At 34.8% G+C, this 21519-nt stretch overlaps 2 protein-coding genes across 10 annotated transcripts in view; one reads left to right on the forward strand and one right to left on the reverse strand.

Moving 5' to 3' along the window:
- Positions 1–21519, reverse strand: part of Glut1 (Glucose transporter 1) — a 201663-nt gene that overhangs the window by 164495 nt on the left and 15649 nt on the right. The window lies entirely within an intron of this gene.
- On the forward strand, positions 18112–20191 carry LOC138130967 (chromosome partition protein Smc-like). Its single transcript, XM_069047704.1, has 6 exons — positions 18112–18770; positions 18820–18926; positions 18973–19221; positions 19305–19671; positions 19724–19908; positions 19961–20191. The coding sequence occupies exons 1-6, from the start codon at positions 18281–18283 to the stop codon at positions 20075–20077; spliced, it is 1515 nt and encodes a 504-aa protein (XP_068903805.1). The 5' UTR covers positions 18112–18280; the 3' UTR covers positions 20078–20191.

Consider the following 21519-nt stretch of genomic DNA (forward strand, 5'->3'; position numbering starts at 1 on the left):
ATACTGATTGCGGACGTTGCTTCGACGATTTCGACTGATTGCCGAACGCGATCGTTTTACCAGAGACCGTTAAATGAATCGCCCCTGTACACAGCTTAAGACGACTAATTTAAATATTACACGAATTACTGGAAACTGCACTTCCGCCACAGCTTAACCGAGCTTAACGTAATTACACTCATTTTCGACATTCATTAACAAAACGACAAATAAAGCCCATTCATACTTAAAAACTTTTAATACCGTCGATCCGATATGTGGGTTTTTCACTGTGGTATTTTTACAAATTGTAGGTGTCGGTAGGTGTTAAAAGAGCTTCAGCTTTATAGCTTCCTACTGTTTAAGAGCAATTTCCATATTATTAAAAATAAACTCTGCACATTTTTTCATTGGAGCGTAACTGTATAAAGTTTCATTGATAAATGCAGTAGATCAAGAATGTTGGTGACAATGAAATTTGGCAAATTTGAAATTTACCTTCAAAGGTTCATTTTTGTAATACCATAAACATAACCAACATAACCAAAAATGTGTTTAATGTCGTGTCAAGTTAAAACATCCGTTCAGTGCGAATTACGAGAAAAAAACACAAATATTTTTCAATTGTTTCATTGCCAACAGACTCAGTTATTTTTGATCACGCTGTAGAATAAACGGATAACAGAACATGAAAAACTGATCCGTCATAGATTTGAACTGTGCCGTTAGGTTGGCACTAGTGACGAAATGGGTATTTTAATTTTATTTTTAATTTGTGGCGACAATTTAACACAAATAAAAAATAAAATTCTCAAATCATTTACGTTACTTTTTCGTTGAAATAATTTTTGTAAATCAAATTGCACACAATTCTCTTCCATATTTAATTCTTAAGAACTTAAGAACATTACTTTCGTAATGGTGTTTTCAATGACGGAGAATGGACATACAGCCCTGTTGTCTGTTTGACCGAGTTTCGGCAAAAATTTCCAAATTTAAATTGAAACCGGTATATGCAACTCAAAATACTTCCATGCATTCCAGACATTTCGCGACGTACGACCAAAATCTCAAAGCCATCTTTGATCTAAACTAAATAATTGTTGATCGCACGGTATATTACCTATTCAACGAGCGGGTAATGATGGCTATTACTCATGAGGATGATTTTGTGTCACGAGCCGAAGGCGAGTGACGAATTCATCCGAGGGAGTAATAGCCATTACCCGCGAGTAGGATACTGTACTTTCTTACTACTATGAAGAAAAATTGATAAATAAGTTTCATTATTAGACAAACTGAAACTGACGTTTTACAATTATTACTTTGGATACTTGAAAAATAAAAAACTAAATGAGTTTACAAGTGGAGAACTTTATTTACAATTCAGATCAAAAATAAAATGTCAATAAAGATTTTGCAACCGCAAATGTGGCTAAATGTCAAAATTAAAAAGAAATGTCAGCCAGAATGTATGTTCCTAATAGATGGAAGTTATCGCCTATGCAGATTACTTTAGTCTTTTATCCTTCACTACTAGCCATCTACAGAGCGCCCAGAAATGTGGTAGCAACTTTTACACAAAGTGTCACAAGATGGCGCTTTCGAAAAGCCAAATTTGTTCAATCTTGCAACATTCAATTTTTGATTTTTTTCAAAAGAATATGTTAAGGAGGTTTTCCGAACAATTTTTACCCCCGATTTGTGCACTAAAATTTGTCGAGATGTTGCTGGAAGGGTTCAGTTATGCATTGAGCATAATGGTGGTCAATTTGAATATTTTCAATAAGTATAATAAAATTTAAATTTGAATGTTTTACGTTTAGCAATTCTTGACGTTTATTTATCTCAGTTTAGATAGCGACGTTGCCATGCATAAAAAAGGTCCAATCGAAAAACTTGCTACCACATTTCTGGGCGCTCTGTAGAACGATTCTTATAACAAATAGTAAAAATAAATCCACTGGGACCAATGAATAATGATACATGTACACTTGTATTAAAAAAATCGCGTACACCATTTAAATCTAGTAAGCAATAGGTTTTTGTATGGTTTAAAAACGGACTTTTTCTGTCATTTTGACAAAAGTTATAAGACAGATTATGTCTTAATTTTTAGCTAATTTGAATATTTGAATATTTGAATAATTTACGTGGCATAGACTGCACTAAATTCCCACTTTTCTTGTTCAGAAACTTTTACTATTGACATTTTTGAATAACCTAAGTGTCAGAATATGACGTTAATAGACTCCAGAACAACAAAATTACGCAGGCAAATAATAGGTGTACGCGATTTTTTCAACACAACAATACACTTCTGTTCACTGAAAAAGCATACACGAACAATCTGCTTGTGTAAATCAGATTTACCATTTACCTGATGTCACTGTCATTGTCAGTGGCAGATAATTGAAATAATTCGATTTCAGTCAGTAAAAATGTACTTAATGCCCCTTCTAATGTTACTGTTTGCAACATTATAAGTATTATTCTTTATTTTCAAGGTTTATTGTGGGTTCTTTTATTCGTTTGTAAATTCTTACCTGATAAGTGACAACTTAATATGAGAAAACACGGAGACAAATATGAAGTAAATTTACACAGCCAAAAAATTGCAAAAATCTCCTCAAGACTTGTATGCTTTTTCCGTGGGTACTTTAATTATTATTATCGAATCAATAGAAAATACGATATTTTATTTTATCGGGATTTATTTAGTTTTATCGTTAGATCGATACATTTATTTTTGTTAATAGGTTTTTGCTAAAGATATACCTTTAAAAATAATTATAATTTGTGATGATTTTCTAGGAAATATGTTATTGAATATTTTTGTTTTTTCATTATTATTACAGAAAAACATACAAGGCAAATCACAAAACAAGAAATAGAAGTGTTAAGAAATTCAATACACGTAAACCGAACATCACAGAGTCAGACGGAATTCAATAATCGTTGTACATCGTGCAATAAGATAATGGCCACTAGTAGATTTCATCGCAAACTTGCTTAATAATCATAATAATGAATAAGGTACGCACAATATAAAGCCGAACCGAGTTCCCAACTTTTGCTGGTAGTTTCTTAAGAGCGAGCCCCGGCGCATCCGCCAAATATAACTTTATCCTTCCAGTTTGATGGACTTAATTGTTAAGAAAATTTACAAAGCCTCGCCACCACACCGCCGAATTAAACTAACTTTTACCTTATTACAATCCACCTCCGTTTCCCTTTTTGCGAGTTACAAAGACAGTGCATCGACCCGAATATAAATCTTTTTCATGCACAAGTGGTGTCAAATTTCGGTGAGCTGACGCCTTCAAAGTGTGGTTTTCGCGGTGAAATGAACCGGAACTGGAAGACGGCTACGTTTTGTTCGCGATACTCAAACAGAAAATGGGGGATCCTGTATCTGGCGCGGTTTGATTGGGCCGGGTTAAATGGGGGTAATGTTTGCTTAATTCGTGGAATTGCGTATAAATTGAAAAATTATTATTTGCCGACTGGTCCAGTGGCGTTCGCGAGCGTAGATCGTCCCGATCACGTGTAATGTGGGTGTCGTGGTTTCGGCGCACCAGCTGTAATTCTATTTTCCACTCATTTAGTTACCCAGTCACGCACCAGATGGCTTTGGACAAACCCTTTTCACATTCTGCATTCTGCTACTGAACTGCGGAATTGTTATTTATTTCTGATTGTTCAATACGACAAACTCTAATTAAAAAGGCGCCGGCCGAGGCGGACCGCAGCCAAACGGCCCCCATCCCGCATAATCTTCACCTCTTCACTGTCAAAAATATACCACGCGGAAACAAATCTCACCATCTCTCGACGAACTTTTTAAATGCGATTTTTAAAACGGATCTGCACGAAAACCTAATTTACGTGAAACAGCGTACATCAGGTGTTAAAGTGACTGTTGATTAGAATGATGGATTGCCTTTTGGTTGAAATTTTGGCGTATCTGGAGCAACAAATTAACTGCGACCCTTTCGATTGCTGCACAGGCCAGTAACCCGGCACAGGATTGACACACCACGAACGAATCTACCAGAAGAAATTTTTACGGCTTGTCAACTCCGTGATATGCCACAAACCCGTTCAATAAAAAATGTCAAAAATAAGGGTCATCAGGTGCGTGCACGGACAAAAATATAAGGTAGCAAAACACTAGTACCACTAAGCAGTTTAAACATAAATTTTTTATTTGTCTTGTTATTGTTGTCAATTCCACTATTGGATCGCTCACGAAAACAATAAAAACGGAACACTGGGTTTTACGATTTAGAAGAATTGTAGGTACATGTGTGACAACACGATGCATTAATTTAAATCGATTCCTATTACTTTACATGAAAAGACTTGCATTTCAAGACGAACTAAACTTCGAATAAGGTTTTGCTGCATCACAGAATCATGCTAAGTGATACATGCCACTAAAAATTAATTAAATAAAATTAATTAATTGCATCGGTATTAAACCTGTACCCAGGTCATCCCTATCCGTCCACTCCCTAGTGCAAATTTGATGAAATTGGGTGATGTAAGTTGTGTTTTGAGGACAAATTTTTGTTAAAGTGTTAAATGTCACAAGCGTCTCTGTGAGATCGTGTGAACGTGTAATAGGAAAAAATTGTAAGTATGTAAAACGTAAGAATACCTAGTAAAATCATATAAATGTAGTTGCAGTAAATCGCAAATATACAGGGTTATTATAAATGATTGTACTTAGTCGAAGTAGGCCACGCCCATGTTACGAAATTTTTGCCGCCTTCATGTGAACTGTCAATTTTTGTCGCTGTCGCTGTCATTTTTTAGGTGAAAAGTGCGGTGATGACAATTTTATTTAGTTTTTTTAATTTAACGATTGAATCCAAAAATATTGAGTTGTTTTGCAACCAATTCTAGAAATATTGAGTTATGAATTTTATTCCAGTTAAAGTTTCCACACTGTATATCAGGTTGTAGTGGACTTAAAAGAAAGTTGAATTATATTTGGAGTATGTGACTGGTTATTAAATGTTGCGGTATGAAATACGAGACAACGTTAGAAACTGTTCCCTTTCATTTTTAAAAGCGGCAGATTTGCGAATTATTTTTGTTTCCTTATATTACAAGCTTCGTAAATTATTAGGTTTTATCCAGCCTCCCCAATGTTTAATCGGCCAAGAAAATGAATGGTTCGTGCCCGAGCCAGGATATGAACAGCCATATTAAATTTTAAGAACATTGTAATGTAATCACTTGTAATGTACCTAAAATGCAATTTCGTTCCGGAGTATTTAATGTGTATCTTCTTCCCCCGAGTTCTTTATCCGTTCACTATTTCGGACGCGACGGAATCTCCCCCTTCACATCTTCAGGTGGAATCGCTGAAAAATCGACTCCGCAAAACGAATTAGCCGAATTAGCATCGCATTCGAATTCTCGCCGAAAAGTTACGATCGATTCTAAATTCTGGCGCAGATGATGTTCTTCCTGTGAGTTGTGCGTTTCCGAGGCTGAGCCCTCGGGAAGCTGCTTCGGAAAGAGAATTATAAATTGCAGGTAATTGGCCATTAATGCGGAATCCTGCGATTTCGGCGAACGCAGCGAGTAATTTATTGTTTGGGCTCATTACAGACGCCAGCTTCGCATTGGCCCTGGCAGATGACAGAGCTGAGGAGAGTCATAATAAAATTAGTGCGCCGCATCGTCGCCGCGATGACAGCGTGGAACTTTGCGGAATCGTCCTTTAATTTAGGGAACAAAAGGAAGAAACGGGCGCATCCAGACAAAGACCGACAGCCTCTGAAACAATAGCGGATGCAAGCGGAGCTTTTACGAATCGCATTCAGCTAATATCAAGGCCCGCGTGTTCTGGATCTGAGCGACAATGACGAAGCCCCGCGACGAAGGACCACCTAAATCCCGATTCGACACCTCCAGATTTGCACCACTCTTCATTTTTGCTCCCGACATTTCGAAACCTTTTTTGCCGCCAAAAACTCAACTTCCTGCCATCTGTTTTTTTTTATCCTTTTGCATTCGTTGCTTTCACACGAAATCAGAAACCACCTTTCCCAAGACTTAGCTATGTACAGGTTGTTATAAATGATTGTGGTCCAAGTAGGTGTAAAAACTGAATGTAAAATTTATGGTAGCCGCTCCATATAAAAAACATCAAAATGATGTGAATAAGTGAGTACACACTGTTCACACATAGGAGTTAAATTGGATGCAAAACAACTCAATATTTTTAGACTTGCTCGCAAAACAACTCAATATTTTTGGCCTGCTTCAACTACAATCATAACGGAAAATGTATATTAACTTTTTAACTTTTTTTTTTTCATATCATCAAAGTAAACAAAGTAAAAGAAATGGTCAGCGAACTAACACGAAATCCCAAATAATTGTCAACCTCAGTTTGTTAATAAATACAAAGTGTCTATAAAAGAACGTATATCAAGAGTCCTGTGGAATTGTGTGAAGCTCTATAATTTTAGTGTCTCGAACTATGTCGAATCGTTGAAGCCGTCAAATCAGATGTCAAAAATCAAATGTCAAATTATTAAATTTTAGCCTCAGTTGTGAGTTCGATGTCTCAGTTGTTTTGCTTGTAATTTTCTTCAGTTTTTCTAATTAGGTACTCTTCATCTTACAACAGACCTTATTAAAAACCTGTCATTAATGGACTTACATAACCTCTGTTTGTCTATTTGGTACCACAATATGCTACAGAGCGGCAAAAACCAAATATATTCGAATTCCTCCTACGTTCTTTTATAGATACTTTGTACATTTTTCCATAGTTACATTATTCTTTCCCTAGACAAGTGGACAATGTGTGTTTCCGAACTTAGCTGCTTGGATTCCATTATAAATTGTGAACTTTCTTTAAGTTAAATGTAAATCTTTTGGACAATAACAAAAACAACCAAGCTTTAATAATTGAAATTTTTGAGTGAAAACAACTTCAATAACTTTTACCCATTGCAAACACAAAATAATGTCACAGACAAATATTAGATGTATTTAAAAATGTTATTTCAAAATGGGTTTCTTAATGTCTTACTTTTACATTTTTAAATATTTTTTGTTCTTTGGGTTAAGTGAATGTTTTAATTATTTTCAGGTACAATTTTCATAAAACAGAAAACTTCGCTTAGGGGCTGGTCCTATGAAAAAAGAAAACCGAAAACATGTTTATATCAATAAAAAGAAAAATAACACCAATGATCGCATATAAAATAAGGTCAGGATAGTAAATCATTACTGGAATATTCTTGAGCATTTTTAGACTTCACAATGTTATTAGATGAGAAATTCAAAATTACATATTTATTAAAAAATATCTTATTATATGAGGAGTCACTTTATACAGTACGTTCGTAAAGTTCGGAATAAATTCGATAAAATTGTAAGTATTAATTTTTGAGAAAAATCCTCGAACAGGTCAACTTTGTTTTGTGATAGGCCTTCTTACTAACTAAACGATGAATGAAAAAAATTGATACCTTACATAACAATTTTTTTGAGAAGATGACACATTTTTCTTCAAAAATTTAATTTAATTTTTATTGTAAACATTTTAATTGACCTAACAGAACAAAAACAAACAAACATCTAAGGTTAAGAATAAAATTCAACGCAAATTTTGAAATTGCCTCCCGCCAACCATTTAGCACTCACCGACACTTTGTACACTGCGCTCAATAATGACCGGGCTTATTTGTTCCGTTTCAGCGCAAATCTTCTAAATTATTTGGTCTATTAAAATAAACCTTTGATTTTAACTAAACCCATAGAAAAAAATGTTTACCTCAAAAATTAAATTAAATTTTTTAAATAAAAATTGTCATTTTCTCAAAAAAATTGTTATGTAAGATACTAATTTCTTTCACTCATCGTTTAGGTAGTATAAAGGTCTATCAGAAAGAAAAGAAAAAAGTGGGGGTTACTATTTAAAAAAATTATTGATGACGTCATAATTAAGAGATGAAAAGCTGTCAACATAAGTAAAGTACTGAAGAATATGCACTTTTTAAAAACAAAGTTGACCTCTTCGAGGATTTTTCTCAGAAATTAATATTTAAATTTTATCGAATTTATTCCGAACTTTATAACTGAACAAAATGTGTAAAAAAACAAAAAAATATGAGTAAGATTTTTATTATTTTTAAGTCAGTAAAATATATCGAAAATTTAAACTTTATATATGAGAAATGAGAAATATGATTAAATACTAATTATTTCTGTTTCACAAAGCAAACATAATTAAATTTACAAAAGTATAGCTAAAGTGATTACTTTTAAATTTAATTATTGTTCCCCTAATTTTAGCTGTGACATTGACAAAAAATATTCATCATCATCTGTTGTAAAAATTATACACATTTAGTAACGTTGTTCAATGTCTTTTATGTCAAAATTCTCAATATCAACAACAAAAAATTAATTTGTTTATTATCGAGCACTTTTTGATAATTTCTTAGTATTTTTAGAAAGTTTTAATTCCACTAAAGAGATTTTAAGTTCAAGATTGGTGGATATTTTTTGTAAATTGCTATTATGTGCTACCTTCACTAGAAGCAAATGTTCTTTTCGACATGGATCTTTGTAATTCATAAAATTCATTGGTTCAATTATTTTTTTGGTACTCCGTGAAGTCCCTCGCGCCATAAATGTAAAAATCGTCGGAAATGGAAAAGTTGTCTCGAGAGTTGCTCCATGAAAAGTACAAGTGGAAACTGTTCGAGTGATGGAGGAGAGATCAAAATTTCTGCCTCTCTCAAGTGCTATAGAGGGTGGTGATGGAAGTGGCGTTTCTATTACTGTGTCGAGGTGCCAGACTGAATATTCAATCAAGAATGCAATTTCTAAGAGACGACTACAAGTGAAATCCTTGTGTGAATTTGGAACCGAGGCTAAAGCTTGTCTCTCTTGAAACCAACACGCATTCGAAAATTTATGGTCCTTTCTCTAGAATACTGATGTTGTTTATAGGCCACTAAAATAAATGACTCTATCAAAACGCCAAAATAAATGATACTCGAGAAAGCATCGTGTTAAGGATTCCGTATAAATTCCACCATTTGACATGGTCAAAATGTCGTCTATCTATTATCGGTGCTTTAATACGGCCAATGAGTCATTCGACTGGTAAGGAAAAGAGTTTTGCGGCAGGCCGTAAAGCTGCTGGGGTACCTAAGATTTCCAGATAGGGAGAAGTGGCTTATAAAACTGACAAATAGACTGGCAGATCTCGCGTTGTTATTGTTGACGACTTGCTAGGTATAAAAAAACTCTTATCTACACAACAAACTGATAAATAAAACAAGAAGTAAATAATATAATGGAAACAAAATTTGGCGTCTTAATTAATTGTCCAACTTAATGAACAGGTAAAGTTTTAGTGTTCTAAATAGGAGGATTCTTATAATGGTCCAAATCTAGATTTTGGTATTTTGTGTTTCTTTCCCCAGTAATAGTATATTATGATACAAGTTTATAAGGAAGCCTTTAAAGTACGTGCGACGAGAGTATACGGGCCCTTATACACGTGTGTTATACAGGGTGGTCCAACACTTACCATTTTTGCGATTACGCGATTTCTAATTATCGAAAAAATTTTACGCTTGGCTAGGAAGAGACACACATTATGGAGCTATAAGCCTGTCCCATTATTTTATTTATTATCAATTGGGTTTCGCGTCAAGAGGCGATAAAGTGAAATTAATCAAAATTCAAAAAAAAATTTTTAATCTAAATAAGTTCAAACTAATACAGAAAACAGAAATCTGAAAATAAAAAAAATTAAAACGCATTACATTGCCGATTTATTTGCAATTAAAGAAGGTGCCGCACAACTGACAGGAATTTATGACGCAGTTACACTAAGTGTCTAATCACAAACCAAACCAGAAGTAAGATTTACAATACCCCATCGCCAAACTGCAGGTACTTAGCCTGTCAGAGCCGAACTCGACTATTTTACGCCTAGCAATTTTGGCAAACATTCTGAAGAAATTTTCAAATAAACTAAGTAATGAAGTTGAAATTATTCAATATTCAGTTTTGTAAAATATCTATTTTTCATTTAAAGAAAAATCCTTTACTTGCTGCGAATCGTGTTCTATAATAAACTGGAATTTCACCAGTACTGACCTGAAAAATGGTTTCGCGGGAGCCGACAGCCCTGCGTCAAAAGGATTTATTGGGGGGCCATCACATTACGAGCTGTCCTATTCAGCTCTACCATAAACGGTCTTGGATTCCAGCTTTCTTTAACTTGATATTTGATCGCAATTTTCACTATTACCTAATTATAATTCAAAGTCGGAAGTGGATCAATCAAAAAGGTGAGGAGTTCTGTAACTAGTAGAGCAAAAAAAAGCTTTCAATATTTGGACCAATTTGATATTAAATCGCTATAAAGTTAGCTCCATCACAAAAATTTAATTGAAAAAAATTAATCATGCTCAATCATAGAATATTAATTGTAGATTGTGCCTACCGAGTTTCAGAATTTTTGGACAATTATTAAACGTGTAATCGCAAAAATTGTAAGTGTTGGACCATCCTGTATGCTAATACCTGTTCACGTTGGATTGAACATTAGTGGTGCAAATCGCACACATTTGGCATTATATATTATACAGGATATCCCACAAATGGCGTACTAACGGTGCACTACGGTGTAGAAGAGATTACCGTAAACGTCAGGAAAATGTTAAAAAAATTCTATTGGACTTATTTGCTGATTTGGCGATCTTTGAAAGTGTCACTTAACAGGTAAATTATTTTGAAATATATGTATGAAATTGTTACAGCAGCTACCTCTCATCGTACATATTATCATAAAGTACAAGATCACTCACTACCAATATCTAATCTTGTATAATAATTTAGAAGCTTTGGAAATCGAAAAAATTCTTTTAAATCCACTACGGTAACATTTCAAGGTAATCATGTACGAATATATCTTTGTTTACATTGTATTACCGTTAATAATAATAATAAAAATAATTGATTTTTTTGTCGGAAACATTTTTTCCAAATTTTTTTCATGTACATTTAAACATCCTCGATAAGGTGGTAAGTAGTTTGTAAGCCATTTTTGGGACACCCAGTATATTTCGTACGTGCATTAATATTCTTCCAACTAAACTAATTTAATTATCAAGCATACTGTTAATAGATTCTAATAATTAACCTGCAGGTATAAAAATTGTATTTGTCTGTGGACTTAACACAATTTATGTTAGTATTTGCCATACCATAAGAAGTGCCATAAATACAAGAAAAAATAATAATTTTATGGCATATTCTTAAAATAAACAGATCCACAGCTTCCCTGAAAATCTTAGTTCCTGTATTATGTGTTCATTAATTGAAATTAAAATTAATCGAAAAAAATAAACGTTCATTTAACGATGATGCTTACAAATATTTAGTGACCACTTTGTAGGGCGTCGAGAATACATTTAAAAAACTAAGGGCCAGTTTACAGAAGGGAAATTAGGTTAATCGTAATCAAATGCGAGATTAACTGAACACGTGATCAAATTGAACCAATCGAAGTTTCGGATTCGTGGGTTAATCTCGCATTAAAATTTAATTCAAATTAAATATTTAATTCTCTTTCTACAAACTGACCCTAAGCGTGTTTATTTAATTTCTATGTTAATTTAGTTCATTTAGTCGCAAGCAATAAATTTTGAGCATCATCAATGTCATTTCATGTCACAAATTAAAATGTTTATCTAACTGATTTACGTCCAATATTAACAATATTTCAATGATATATTGAATTGAAGGTTATTTTTGCAAATTGTTCGAAACCATGGCCCCAATATCACATTTCAATGAAGTAAGAATCATTTAATTAATTAAGTAGACAAGATTGTAGTACATACATATTTAATTAATGTCAACTCTATCGTATCCACACAATTGCCACATATATTTTCATACATAGTTGCCATACTTATCCACAATCATTTTGAATCACCCAATAGAATGATTGGTTTAAAAATGAATTATCATCTTATTCGAAAACTAAAACAAGAGTATTGTTGATAGTTTACTTTAGAAATTGCTTGCTCGGGCTAAATAATCGCGCGAGTGAATTGTTTGGCTTTGTACGAGGAATTGTCTAAAGAAAATATCGAGTTCCTTTTTGCGTTTTACAATGATGAAGCTCATAATGGACTCTTCTTCAGCAACAAAGACCCACGAGGAGAAATTATCCCTTTATTTATGTGGATCGATGAGTAACTTGTTTGTCTATTGTATTGCGTACAATTTATTATGGCACATGCGTACAGTTTAAGGTAATACAGCGTGATCAGTCTTGGTAGCAGAAGATCGCGTAACCGTAGGGAGTGAAATTTTGACAGCCGTAAATTCGGTAATGTTGGATGAGCCTTCGTCAGGGTAACATTTGCCGTAATTTATGCGTGGTATCCATGTGGTCCTGGTGTCGAGAGGGGCGGCGCGTCCGTTATCTGCGGCGTCGAATTCTTTTCCGGGAAGTCGTTATTCGGCGTCGATGCAAGCGTCGCGATATTTCTGTAATTGAGGTTGGAATTTTCCGGCACCTGAGCGAAAATGCGGGCAATTTATATATGGAGGCATGCAACAAATAAAGCAGCAATATCGTCGGGCGAAATTTAGTGTTGTCGGGGGCTTTTGTTCGCGAAATGAAAATCCCCATTTTTCTATTTGTTCATTTCGCCACTTCGACTTCGATAGGGGAGGCGAGATAAAAAAGTATAAAAAATATCATCTGAAAAGTACGCAGCTAAAACAATAATAATGGAACAATAAAAATGGAGCGGCGTCCCTTTGTAAGATATCCAGCAGGGTGTAAACTAAAGTAAAGCCGTAACGGGTCCGGATGTGGGGTAACCGGGATAAATCTGGACCATTAACTGCTCCCGCGCCCGACGGTGACGTAGAGGTTGCCATGGACACGCGCGCAACTCGCGTGACGTCAGCTTCCGACGGCGATGGGCGTCGGCACTCTGGCCGGGCTCCGATAATAGCGGACGCCGCATATTGAACAAGTGCAACGGGGGCAGACGGACGCTCGACGCTCGCCCGACCGCCGGATGGACACCGACGCAGACCGACGCCCCTCCGACACCGCCTTCACGCACCGACGACTCCTGCAGGATCACAACTCCTCGCCCATCGTTCCAAAGTAAGACGCTTCGACTTGCGCCGCCACATCCTCACCCGACACCTGTCAATATTCGGACGAAAGGTCGCCGATTTTCGTAAATAATCGCAACGCGAAGACCGCCAACGACGATTGCTTTTCCAAATATTGAAAAGAGAACGGCGCTTTATCTGAAGACGTTTAAATTGTTTGGTTAAATCAAATTTCACATAAAATACAGTCAACAATATCTTTTCCTGCTACACTAAATTTTGACGTACATTTTTTGATCCTAGGATTAGGTCGGTTCTTCTAGGTCATTCTTCTTTGTCCAACGTAAACCACATGTTTGTCCGTTTGACGTCCTAAGTACAATTAGGCAACTGATTAACCTTGTTTCAAAAAGATACGTGAACGTGAAGTAAAAAAATTACAAAAGTTTTTTATTTCTACAAGTTCCTAACAATTCTTTTAAAACAGATTCAAATAGTGATAGGCAAACAATATTTATTATTTACATACTAAATAATGATAACGAGTGTTCAAATAAATTTATGGCCAAGCATATCATGGTTTTTTTCTATGTGTTATAATTCCAGTTGACAAATCCTTCAGATGCGTAACCTCATTTTGACGATGTCTTCATTTCTTCTACATTTCCTTCTCAAGTTTTCGCTTCATTTTATATTATTCCCAGAACTCTGTGGCTTCCTTATTTTAAAGCATATTTCCTAGAGGTTACTTCGCATTGGCGTACATTTTATAAAATATTATAAGTATAGAGGTGTATTTTTTAAATGTGCCGAAATTTTACCTACGAGGTTGTGGGACAACGTAGAAAACTAAAAGCAATTTAAAAAAAATTGTAGCTCAAAAAATAAATGTCATTTTATTTTTTGACATCGAATTTTTAAAATATTTTTTCCGAGTTCTACATGAAGCTAGTAGCTCGTGGTTGAAATTTGTCCGCGCATTTCAATAACACCCTGTATATTATGATAATCCACTCCCACCACTGATCCGGCAGTTAACCGGCATTCAGGCTGAGCTTCGTTATTATTATGAGTATCGCTACCAAGCAATAACGATAAAATAAATAATTATGTGAAGCAATGACAACCCCCAGCTTGACTGTTGGCTATCCACCACGCTTCTGCTGTTACACAAATAATATCTATTGTTACTGCCAAACTGTTCAGGAGACAATAAGGCAGGTTCCGAACGGATGCTCGTCAACTAAAATGTGTCTTATGATCTGAAGTACAGAGTGATCAACAAGAAAACAAATCAAGAGTAGTGCCTCATCTTTTGTTTTATCGAAATGTCTGTCTCAGCATAATCGTACACATACAGGTGTCCCAAAATTGGCGTACAAACTACTTACTACCTTATCAAGGATGTTTAAATATACATGAAAAAAATATGGAAAAACTGTTTCCGACAAAAAAATCGGTAATACAATGTAAACAAAGATATATTATAATTCAGAATAAGTGGCATCGCGGTAGGCATTGGAAATTCAAATTTATGTTGGCAGCAAGACCCTTGCTAATAATACCCTAGTTTCAATGCTGTTGGTAACCTTCGCTTTTAATTTGGCCTTGATATTATCAATGGAATCGTTTTGTGTTTATTTTCTTGTTATAATATTTGGAATTTCCTTCTTTCATTTATGAAAAGTGTATTGTTTTTCTGGGGTATCTCTGCTGTGGGCAAAAACCATGTCAAAATTATGTAACGCATAACCTCAGAATAAAGTATCTATGACGGTTTCACATGTTTGCAAAAATTTTTGACATAACATAAAGCTCGCTTTAGAGAATCAACACCTACCGCGATGCCACTTATTCTGAATTATACTATATATTCGTACATTATTACCTTGCAATGTTACCGTAGTGGATTTAAAATATTTTTTTCGATTTCCAAAGCTTCTAAAATCTCTATTAAGCAGGATTAGATATTGGTAGTGAGTGATCTTGTACTTTGTGATAATATGTACGATCAGAGGTAGCTGTCATGACAATTTCATGCATGTATTTCAAAATAATTGATCTGTTAAGTGCCACTTTCAAATACCCCCAAATCAGCAAATAAGTCCAATAGAATTTTTTTAACATTTTTCTGACGTTTACGGTAATCTATTCTACACCGTAGTGCACCGTTAGTACGCCATTTTTGGGACAGCCCTGTATGTACACTGCTGTGCAGAAAAATCGCGTACACTTCAAAAATCAATCAATCAAATTTTCGAGTAGTTTGTGCTTTGTAAATGTGGATTTTGACATTGCATTTGGAAATAGGTTATGAACAGTCAGTGAAATTGTCACTGTTTTATTTATTATTATTTATTAGGAAAATGAAACAGTTGTTTGACACTGACAAATAAAAAGTCAAAGCCAATCCAGACCGACTTAACACAGCGGAAAATAGGTGTACGCGATTTTTCTGCACAGCAGTGTACACAGTCATTTTATTGGTTGCCTAGCTCTCGAAAAATCTATTACAAATTAATTAATTATTAATAATTAATGCATTATCTTCAATGGCAAAACTCATTTTACCACTTATTCTGGGATAATAATTATTGCTTACAATTACAGGAAACGTCTGTAAACTTTGCCGCACTCAAAAACATTTTACCGAAAAATCTACTACGACTAGTGACGTCGCGTTTGCCAATAAAGCTGGTAAATTACCCATCCTTACTAATGTAAAATGTTGGTCTTGTTTATTTTATAAATTTTCTCCATTATCAGATAATAATAATAAAATGCACAATTATAATTCCAACGTTTAAAATTCATGAGGTATGATTTATTATAAAGTAGCGTTTGAGACCATAAATTGTCTACGCTCATGCATTGAACGCTTATTTGCATAGGATTCCGCTACGACATGATCGTTCATTTACAACGCCTGCTCCGATTTGTTTTCTTTTTGATCACTATGTACAGTTGCGGCCGTTGAAAACTCAGACACTTTGACAACGCCAAACTTTTGGCTTTGTAAATGGTACTGAAAGTGACGTTTCTCGAAATGTCACTCAAACATTATCCACATTAATTTCTCTCGCAATGGCTGTTATACTCACACCGTCCCTCTGTCAAACACATTTTTGCAAATCAGATAATTGCGGCATTTCAAAAGTTACGCCCGATTCTGACCTAATATGTCAAATACTGACACTGACTTTATAATCCTTGATGAAAATCCTGTTTACGCTAATCAAATTTCGGAATTTATACAGAGTGTTTAAATCTTTCCTGTCTGAGATTTCAACGGCCGCAACTGTACCTACCTACTTACTGCAGGACCCCTCGGAAAAAGGTGGAAATTGTCAAAATCTACTCCTTGTTTCATTTTTGCCTAAGAAAAAAGTGTACACAAAACATTCACGTAATAAATTGAATCACCAATAGAAATCTTTAAAATAAACATTTTTTACATATTGATCTTTTTTTAATCGAATATTTTTTTTACATTTTTGTAACCCTTAATTTGAGACTTCGCTCATGGGATAATCATCATCAATTGAAAGAAAGAGTGAGTGAAAATGTTTTTGTGCGGTAAAAACTTTACAGTTTTTTGAAGAAAGAGGATCGTTGTTCTAATACTAATCGCATCTGTTTAGAAGAATTTGTAGAAAAAAAGGATAAATAAAAAAATGTTTATTTTGACGGGTCCTATTGGTGGTTAAATTTACTACGCGGACTTCTATAACACCCGGTATGTATCGGTTGTGGTCATTTTAAGTATTTCCATAAAAAAAAAACTGTATATACAGCTCGACCACAACATAACCAAACATTCAGCAAATTTATCATCAAATTTGTACAAAAATTTGAAGTTGGCAGTATTTGAAATTTTTAATTTGGAATATGATCACATGTGATTCGATGAGCTCTAACTGGACATTTCGTGAAGACTGCTGTTAAAAATTCTTCTAATGTTCTATACTCAATTTAAGCCTTCGTATTTGAGTTTCTAATTTTTTTTTATTAACTTTACAATTTCAAATCGATTTAATAGAATATTTCCTTATTTTTTGCAGCTTTTTTTATTTATTTTAAAAAGGAGTTATGAATCATGTAGTAGAAAATAAAAATATGTACTTATACAGGGTGTTTTCGAAGTTGAGGCGTTCCTCGTAACACGAGATACTATATATTATTGTTACGAATTTTAGCCTAAATCTTCTTAGTAAAATGTTTGTATTAACGGATATAATTGATTGTATATTTTTATTGGTTTCCGGTCCGGTCATGTCTATTTCTCCGCTGTACTAGATTAATAACTGACGTGGCCCAGGATGGTGTTTTTCTGGAAATCGCTCTGCATACTCTCTGGACGCCGCAGCTGCATTCTGATAACGTGATAACATTGCCCATACATTAGCAACATATCTGTGAGCTCATTATTTTCGTAATGATAAAGCCATTCCGAGTAATTAAATTTTTGATTAACGTCCATGCTCATTTGATTTTTTTTTGTCAATTCTAATTTCTAACAAATCAGCGCAAATTTGAGCAGGACCGGTTTCAAAAATTTCAAAAAAATTAGCTCATTGTATCTTCATTGCCGTACACATTTTACTAAGATGACTTTGGCTAAAACTCTTTCAGTAGCTGAAACTCTAACATCTTCAAGATTCCGCTTTATATGTATAGAGTAAATAATGATTTATTACATATAATGATTTATTACATGAAACCGGAGATTCGTACGACCTGTACATACATATACTTTTCCATATTTCCTGAAGGCATTTACTTTAGAATTTAAAGTGTAGGTTTTAATTATTTTAACAGCTCTAGCAAATTTATATAAAGTTTACTTAATTAAGAGAAGATGTTTTATTATGCGTATACCAGTTATAAATAATTTAATATTTTTTTACAGAAACTACGATATTTATCAACTTCACGGTCTGCCCTTCTTTTTGCGTGTCACCACTGATCACTTGCCAACCACTGCATATTTTACCGCGCGTAGCGGGGTTTAGAGCGCACGCTCCTTGGAAGAATCCAGATGGCGGGCTTTGACCCGGACAAAAACAAATTTTCTAACCTCTAACGTCAAATATTTTTGAACACAAATTCATGTTGTTTGTTTGGTTTTGTTTAAATTGAAGTGTAATGATTATTCAAGATGAGCCACAGAATGAGAACCATTTCGACCAATGAGGGGAACACTTGTGAGAAATATTTGAATAAAATGCTGAGACACGAAAACATGTACGCAACAAAAAAATCACCAGTTCCGCGACCGTACCAAGAAAGACTCACCAATTTAGTCAAGCAATCTGCTGCTGTGCCTGCTCAACGTACCAAACCGAAAGTGGTTATCAGGCAGCAGAGTCCCGTGCAGAAACCGGCCGCTCAGGTGGTGCCCAACTTGCCGAAGGAAAAGGGCGACAACGTGGGCCGGGCAAAAGAAGACGACGTCAAAATTGTCAAACGCAGGCACAGGTCTGTGTCTGGGTGTCGCTCGGATAGCGCAGAGAGGGAGGCGTGGGGGCAGCTTTTGATGAGTAACAAAAGTAAAGACAAAGTTTCATCTTTCAGTAGTTTTGATCCACTAAGAACTTTGCATTTTCTCTCAAAGGAACTTCACAGTAAGCTCCGAAATGTCATGCCAGGTAAATTAATTTTTGTGTGTAATCAAGATTTTAACATGCTTGTTTGAAGATGAGGAAGAGCTTCTTCAGATGGTATCAGATATTCAGCATGCTCTAAAACGAATACCCCCAGAAGTATCTTCATTGCTGCATACGAAGGCAGAATACCCACATGCGGTAAGATACCACACAGGAGTTTTTTTATGCTTGATACAATTTTTAGGAACATACACCTAAGAACACATCAACTAAGACATGTCAAACTCCACCTACTTTATACCAAGAAGACACAGAAAAATTCCAGAAAATAATGGAAGAGAATACTTATCGACTTGAAGCTAGTTGCAAACAGTTGGAAATGGTGTGCACCAACCTTCAGAATGAAAAAGAAATGACAGAGAAAGAATTAGATGAGGCAAAAGAAAATGTTGAATTTCTGTGCAAGAGAGTGAAAGACTTGGAAATTGAAATGGTAATTTTATTTTCCTATTCACATTTAATCTTTAATGTCTGTTGTTAATTTTCATACTAATGTAGTGTACTTTTCATATACAGGAAGAGATATCGAACATGAAAATAAAAGAGTTGGAAGATGAGAAACAACATTTACAAAAAGAGCTTGAGAAAGCTATGCAAGAAATTACTGACAACCCCACCATGAACCACTTGAGGAAGTTAGTAGATGAGCTTAAAAAGCAAAAATCTTCCTCAGATGAAACTTGTGCAAGGCTGGAATATGACATGACTCTACTTAAAATGGAAAAAGAGAAGTTTGTGACGATGCTATCAATGAGGGATCGAGAAATTAAAGATATCCAAGAAGAGATGGCCAAGATTCAAGATCAGGTCAACAAACAATTGAAGAAGTTGAACGGTGAAGTGGTAAAACGCTCCAACTCTTTGAAAGCCCTATCAGTATCAGGTACTTTGCACTATTTTGATGTTATCTACAAACATTACTTAATAATCTTTAGAGCCGTATCGCGAGCAAGAAAACATGTATTTAGAGATAGGGGATACAACAATGTCATCTTTGACTGCTACTGAATCAGACAGGGAATTTATTAACATAATCAAGGAGTGTCCTTGCGGCGACGCGGAAGTTCAAGGAATCCCGAAAGAATCGCAAGATGACCTGCTGCAAAAATATTCGTTGAAGGTGAACAAAAGATATTTTTATTTTTGTCGAAATGGACATGTTGAAATTTCAGGCGAACAACGTGGAACTCGACTTGCCATCCGCCAAAGAGCAGGACACAATTTTTGAAGAACTCTTAAAAGGATTGACTCCTTCTTGTAAAGCTTTATTGGCTACACACAACATGTGATAAGAAAAAAAATCAGAAGTATTTACAGCCATTGTTATTATTGTACATTACTGAATATTTTGTATTTGTAAATTTTATACTTTTTTAATTAAAGTTTTCTTGTTCATCATAAAAGATGTTTATTCAGGTTAAACTTTTAATAATGGAGGAAAACGGATGCAGAAATACATATTTCTGTTGGCTCCGGTTTATCTGTTTCCGTTAATAGGTGCCTCGTAAATGTGCTTGTAAAATATTTAGCTCGACTGGAAGAAACTGTCTTAATATGTTTCTCTTCCGTTTATTCAGTGGTTAGAGTAGTTACCACATTTACCGAGTTTTAAGGACTAGCTAACCAAACTTTTAATTTAAAAGTTCCGTGTCCATTAAAAATAAATTTAACAGCAAAAACGCTATTAAACTTCGGTCTACGGTATACACACACCTAAATTGTTCAGTCGTGATAAATACGAGCTTAGGACTTTTTCACTTCTTTAAACTCAGTACGGTAAATTTACCGCGAAAGCATGACAACAAATCGAGGGAAAATTTTAAGCAACTTTTAAAGATTTTTGTAAAATCCAGCGAACAACCGACTTGCATGCCTCCATTGCATGAGTAATAAATTTATTAGGAAAATTAGCACACAACCGCTTATTTGTTGTAGAAGTTATAACGAGAACTTTAAAAGCAGGTAAGTTTTCTAATTTCCAACAAAAAGTAGTTAAAGGGGCCCATTTAAATATGTATAGCTTTGCTGCATTTTCTTGGGCAAATGCGACCGACAATTTGCAGACTTTCTGAAAAATAGAGCAAACTGCGGTTTGGTAAGAGGATTGAGCAAAGACGTCTACTGTATCTGTACCCTTTGCAAAGCGTCGATAGACAGGCGACAAAAATGTATCTGGGACACCATATTTATAAAGGCAATCATGCGTATATTGTGTTGCATATGTTATGCACATTTATTTTATAAATAAAGGAAATTAATTATAATTGGCTAATTAAAAGTTAACTGTCGATTGAAATAGCGAGCTTTAGTGCCATATTCGACAAATTAAAATTAAATCTAATGTTGAAAAAAGCTGAGTGGATAGGCCACCAACATTACATCTGTCCTTACAGTCCACTTTTGCCCCTTTTAGATTTATGCGATATAAAAAATATGTATTTATACATATAGAATATCATGTGGCGATTCAAGATTCAACTGATAACGTTGCTTATGTAAATAATGCATAACCTGCATACAGCTTAGTAATCTGGATCGTTTGCTTATTTGACTCAAACGGCGAAATGGTGTGTTCATTTTCTTTTTGCTTCTTTTTGAGAATGTTGCAATCGGGTATGCCTCTGAGGTATAGATATACATACAGTAGATGTGCACGGTATTGAGGCTCGAGCCCGAGGAACGACCCCACTGTAGGCTTAGGAAGCGAGCAGGTTCGATCAATTTTTTTGCG

This window comes from Tenebrio molitor, chromosome 1 (genome assembly GCF_963966145.1).
Source record: "Tenebrio molitor chromosome 1, icTenMoli1.1, whole genome shotgun sequence".
In the NCBI taxonomy this organism is placed as follows: domain Eukaryota; kingdom Metazoa; phylum Arthropoda; class Insecta; order Coleoptera; family Tenebrionidae; genus Tenebrio; species Tenebrio molitor.